Genomic DNA, 6,122 nt, shown 5'->3' with positions numbered 1-6,122 from the left:
TATTGAAGAAAATTCTAATCGGTTCTTCGATAAACACATGAACCATACTTGAGCCTTTTCTTTTAGCTTTAATTTAAAGCAGGAATTATTTTCTAATCGACAGTTTAACAGGTAGCAAATGATGTTTGAATTTTACAAACTCACATAGTAAACACCGTGCCGCCATTTCTGTAATGGATTTACAATGAATTAAAATGGTTGCAACAGTGTTTGCATTGTAATCCTACGATATTCGGAAATGATTTGGCAATATCGCGTATTCACTCAGCCAAATGAGTTACGTTTTTTGAAAGTCCTTGGAATAAACTGTGGTAGTTGATTTGAAAACCCCGCTGAAAACTAAACTATTTTTTTTATTAAAATATAATAAATGAAAATATCTGTAAACCAATTTAAGAAAATATGTTTATTTACATATTTAAAAATACTTACAGAAACATTTTTACAGACATTATCAATATTGAATGTAAAATATCTGTTAAAATATAATAAATTAATTTTCTTTTCCGTTTATTTAATCATCCATTCAATTTAATTCATTTTACTTTATTATATTTAAAAATTATTTTGCATTCAATATTCTTTATTTCTGTAATACTGTTTCCGTAAATGAACGTATTAAAAAGTTCAGTTCAAGGATATTCTTATTTATTATATGAAAAAATAATTCTGATCTCCATTTTCGGCAGGGTATTTGAATTAATTGTTTACTTCAAAGGATTTTCAAAACCGGAATTCATTTGGATGACAAAATACGCTATATATCCCATGATTAAAAAAAATGTAAACCGTCGATCATAAAGTAATATCTGGTTTGAATTATTTTTAAAAATTTAAACGGAAACACGGAAGTATAATAGTCCATTTCTGCTACTAAAATAACATTTAAAATGGCGCATATATGAAAGCGCCATTGTTATATTTAAAAAGCTTCTTTCATATCCCACTAAACAAGAACCATAACTCGGTAGTCTAAGAAGGATTAAATTAAAATATAATGGAGGAATCATCCGTCGTTAAATTAATAAAACACGACAAATAACCACTTGAGCATCGTTACATATTTTCGCTGTTACTAGCAGGATAACTGACTCGCCAGCACGAAAGATTATGCGAGATAGAAGTAATCGTATAACCCGGATTTGAATACAGTCTTGTCATCACTCTCTTTAGGTAACAGGGCGCGAAACCACCATCGAGTTTATGAAAGTAGAATTCGTCGTTAAAAAATATGAATGAATTAAAAAAAGGGGGGAAATAAAAGTTAAAAAAAAAAACAAAAACAAAAAACAAAAACAAATGAGTGAACGATTACGGGTGTAAGAATACTATCATTCCGACTGGTCAACTCTATCCTTTAGTAAACACAATACTGATTAATAATATCAACGAAATTGTAGTCAGTGACATATGTGTGGGTTGTTGGTGTCACTGTTGTTCTTGTCATTATCTTCTCCGAGGGGACTGGTTCAGTAATTTTCCGAATCTGATTCCGACGGTCTCCGTCCGTATCTCTGGACCATCTCCTCTTTTGTTTCGTACACCGGACCGTTTTCATTGACAGTGCCGTAATCGGGCATTTTGTCGTAAGAGTCTCCCTTCAAGGTGTCTTCAGGCTTCCATTCCTCTTCCTCTGGTGGTGGGTCGGCCCAAGGTTGAAGCTCACCGGATGCAAAGATGGCATAGAAGATAACACCACCGAAATGAACCAAGCTGGCGATGAGGAATACATGTTCCCAGCTTTCTATGCTCTGTAATACAAAAAAAAAAAAAAAATGAATAAATGAATTAATGATAAAATAAATGGTTCGAAGTATATTTTGTTTTTCATATATATATATATATATATATATATATATATATATATATATATATATATATATATATATATATACACTTTTTTTATCATAAGCATTAATATGTCGTTACATATTCATGAGCATATTTCGGTAAGCTAGTTACTAGTAACTTCTTTACTTATACAAAAGTTTAGTCTGTAACATAATATATATATATATATATATATATATATATATATATATATATATATATATATATATATATATATATATATATATATATATATATACTAGCAGTTTAGCCCGGCTTTGCTAGGGTCCTATGTACTGTTCATAACTTTATGTGCATATGTACATATATATTAAAAAGTTTAGAAGAGCTGAAAAAGTCAGCTCTTTCGATTCTGACCTCTTGGCAGCCAAATTTTCACCCCCAAATTGATTAAAAAGCTTAATGCATGCCTGAATACTCTTTATGGAAAATTTAAAATGTTTAGACCCAAAATTGGCTGAATAGTTTGCTGGAGACCACAAAGATAAAATCTTTGGAGCTTTGACCCCTTGGCAGCCAAATTTTCGTCCAAAAGCCGATCTTATTTCTTAGGCATGAACCTTTTTGTTTTATTCCGTATAAAAAACAAAGATTTCAACTTCCAAGCACCGCCATGTTACCGCGTACTAAACCAGATGTTTAATAACTACATATATGAAGTAAAAAAAAATGGGGGGAAAAAATGTATATTCTCATTTTCTTGATAAGTATATTTATATTATAATACAATCGGAAGATATTCTGCAAATTATCAACATGTGATTTATTATTTCTTAAAATCTATTGACATAATGCTCGTGGAAGCCATTTTCTTGTCGATGCCTCCGTTCTGTCTCAAGAGATAATAGGCACCCCTGTAAGGGTAGCTGCACATATAATTGTGAGGCAAGGGTTGCGCTAACACCAACCACACCTCTCGTAAATCAGCATTGTTTGGGTCCAGTGCCAAGGAGAGGTCCAATGGAAACATTGCCGAGATAAGCGGAGAACACATACAGCACCTGGAATTCTCAAATAGTCACCCATTTTAATACTGACAAGGCTCAGCGTTGCTGAACTTCGGTGATTTGAGGGAAACTGGGGTGTCAAGGTGATTACGTCACATGTACCATTTTATTATGTTTATATATATAAGAGAGAGGGAGAGGAAAAGAGAGAAAGTAATAGAGGAAGAGAGAGAGAGAGAGAGAGAGAGAGAGAGAGAGGATATGAATGTGCATGGACTGATAGGTTGATAGATATAAATATGGTTTTACTTACTGGAATTTTGGTAAGCATTTCTGTAATTGGTGGGCACAACATTCCGGATAATGTTCCAACACCGTTAGACAATCCCATTAATATACTGGCGTAGCGAGGAGCAATATCTAAATGGTTGACGTTAAAACCTGAAATGTAAATAAAGAAACAATGGTTTTACTAAAAATGTACGACTAAAACTTATGTACGATCACTGTACGACTAATTGTCACTCCTGCTGATTAAAGCAACTTAAACACAGGCGATCGACGGGGTCTGTCAGCGTAAAAAATCGTAAAACAAGCTTGCAATAAACAATAAAATGAATTTATTCAGAAGTTTCGAGAGATTATTTTTTGCAAATATCTTTTTACGTTCATCTTTACTAAAGAAAACTCCCGATTTTTATTAAATATTCCCTCTTACACGAGTCATCTCCTGAGTCTATTAGCGCAAAAACAAAATGTTGTTATTAAAATAAGCAATAAAACGGATTTAGTCACAGTCACAAACACTTTTGGAAAATTCATAAAGACTGGGATATTATTTTTCAAACCAGTGTGCTACTTTAAAAAATATTTTAATCTTTGTAAAAATAAAACATTATAATAAAAACTAAAGAAGTTTATTTCTTTATTATTGAAATAAAAAAGCAAAACGAATTTGTCACAGTCACACTTTCAGTCCAGAGTGTGTTTTTCTTTTGGCAAACCAAATTTTAGAAGTGACCTTTTAATTTAAAATTTTAATTTTGTAACACAATAACATTGCAATACTGGAAAATATTTGTAACACAATAACATTGTAACACTAGAAAATATTTGTAACACAATAACATTGTAACACTAGAAAATATTTGTAACACAATAACATTGCAACACTAGAAAATATTTGTAACACAATAACATTGTAACACTAGAAAATATTTGTAACACAATAACATTGCAACACTAGAAAATATTTGCAACACAATAACATTGTAACACTAGAAAATATTTGTAACGCAATAACATTGCAACACTAGAAAATATTTATAACACAATAACATTGCAACACTAGAAAATATTTGTAACACTAGAAAATATTTGTAACACAATAACATTGCAACAAAAATATTCGTAACACTAGAAAATATTTGTAACACAATAACATTGCAACACTAGAAAATATTTGTAACACAATAACATTGTGACACTAGAAAATATTTGTAACACAATAACATTGCAACACTAGAAAATATTTGTAACAGAATAACATTGCAACACTAGAAAATATTTGTAACAAAATAACATTGTAACACTAGAAAATATTTGTAACACAATAACATTGTAACACTAGAAAATATTTGTAACACAATAACATTGTAACACTAGAAAATATTTGTAACAAAATAACATTGTAACACTAGAAAATCTTTGTAATAAGTAAAAGAAATCCTTATTGACCATTGCTTGTCTTTTGTTTGTTTATTTATTTAAAAAAAAATTAAACTTTAAACTGTCGAAGTTGCTTTGACTAATTAAACACCCAACGACAGAGAATTATTTTTTCCAATAAACTGTGCCAAATATTTGTCTCATTCTTTAAGGATTTAGTGGTACATTAAATCGTGTTTGATTTTTAGTCATGCATAATTATTAAAATCAAGACACGACTAATCTTAAAAAATAAACTTGTTTATTTTTTTTTACAAAGATTTTTAACGAAAATAAAAACGAAAAATGTGGAACACAGAATTGGAAAAAAAAATACAGTTGTTTCAGTTTTTAAGGAGTTCATTATGTATCCATTTACTATCTGCCTTAAGAGAAAATACTTTAAAAATAATTTATTTTTTGTAAATATTTTTTATATGAATCTAAAATTATATTCCCCCCCCAAATAACCACTTGTGAGTAAATTCATTTTATTGTTTATTTTAATAATAACACAACATATATTTACAATATTTTCCGCGGACAAATCTAGTAGTCGTTCGTGTAGAAGTTACTTTAATAGCAAATCAGCAGCAGAAGCAGAAGCCAAAGACTTATTATCTGAAAGTACTTCTTTTAAACTCCTCGGCCTAACGTTCACAGGAAACATGAGTTGGAACAATTACATTGAGAGCATTGCTAGGACCGCTGCGAAGAAGGTATGCTCTGTCTACTGTGCTAGAAAGCTACTAACGCCCGAAAGTATCCTGTACCTCTATAAGGCTATCATTCGCCCATGTATAGAGTATTATTGTCATATTTGGGCTGGTTCAAAAGAGAGTCGCCAATCTGATTGGTCCTGAACTGTCATATAGGATTTAACCTCTGTTCCATCGAAACAATGTTACATCCCTCTGCCTGTTCTACAAGTACTTTAATGGTGAATGCTCCGACGAACTGCAAGCACTTGTAACCCCTCTACATAAATATCCCCGACAGTAGCAAAATACTACCCCTATTCAGTAGAGATCCCCAGATGTAAGAGACCTTTCTACTCAAGTAGTTTCTTCCCTAGAACTGCTAGACTTTGGAATTCCTTTCCGGGTCCGTGCTTCCCCAACTGTACTGACATGCAGAGGTTCAAGTGTAACGTGAACAGACATCCCTACATAGTACCCCTGTAGCTTAGGTCCCTTATAGTAGCCCCCTACATCAAAGTGGTAATGTGCCATGTTTAGGGTGAAAATGTAATATATATATATATATATATATATATATATATATATATATATATATATTGGCCACGCCAAATACAACCCTTACACGAGGAGTTTGAAAATTCCACGTTAAATTTAGTCAAAAAATTAATTTTAAGAAACAAAAACACCATTATAATCCGGTTACTCGAAAAATAAATAATTTTGCCGAAAAAGTTACAAAAAAAAAATATATTCGTCCCTGCTGATAAGACAAAAAATTATTATAAACTTGACTATCCTACATATAAAAAACTTTTGTATAAAGAACTTCATAAATCTTATAAAATAGTCCCTCCTAAGACTTTAGATTCCTATTAATTCTGATGCTAAACTTTTACTGACTTCTATGAATATTCAT

At 31.1% G+C, this 6,122-nt stretch overlaps 1 protein-coding gene across 1 annotated transcript; it reads right to left on the bottom strand.

Moving 5' to 3' along the window:
* Positions 1 to 497: 497 nt before the first annotated feature.
* Positions 498 to 3,240, bottom strand: LOC145274108 (vesicular glutamate transporter 2-like). The gene is made up of 2 exons (XM_080127283.1): positions 3,112 to 3,240; positions 498 to 1,751 (listed from the first exon to the last, which is right to left on the bottom strand). Exons 1-2 carry the CDS (start codon positions 3,187 to 3,189, stop codon positions 1,470 to 1,472), a joined length of 360 nt encoding a protein of 119 aa, XP_079983409.1. The 5' UTR covers positions 3,190 to 3,240; the 3' UTR covers positions 498 to 1,469.
* Positions 3,241 to 6,122: the final 2,882 nt, after the last annotated feature.

The sequence above is a fragment of the Euprymna scolopes genome, unplaced genomic scaffold (genome assembly GCF_053919585.1).
Source record: "Euprymna scolopes isolate OS-2025 unplaced genomic scaffold, ASM5391958v1 sca266, whole genome shotgun sequence".
Lineage (NCBI taxonomy): Eukaryota > Metazoa > Mollusca > Cephalopoda > Sepiida > Sepiolidae > Euprymna > Euprymna scolopes.
This window is presented reverse-complemented; position numbering and strand designations above follow the sequence as displayed.

Bases quoted from the DNA above. Each gene is read 5' to 3' on its own strand.
- LOC145274108 (XM_080127283.1), bottom strand. From the start codon at position 3,189: ATGGGATTGTCTAACGGTGTTGGAACATTATCCGGAATGTTGTGCCCA. The intron at 1,752-3,111 runs GTAAGTAAAACC...TTTGTATTACAG, and splicing joins AAATGCTTACCAAAATTCCA to AGCATAGAAAGCTGGGAACA.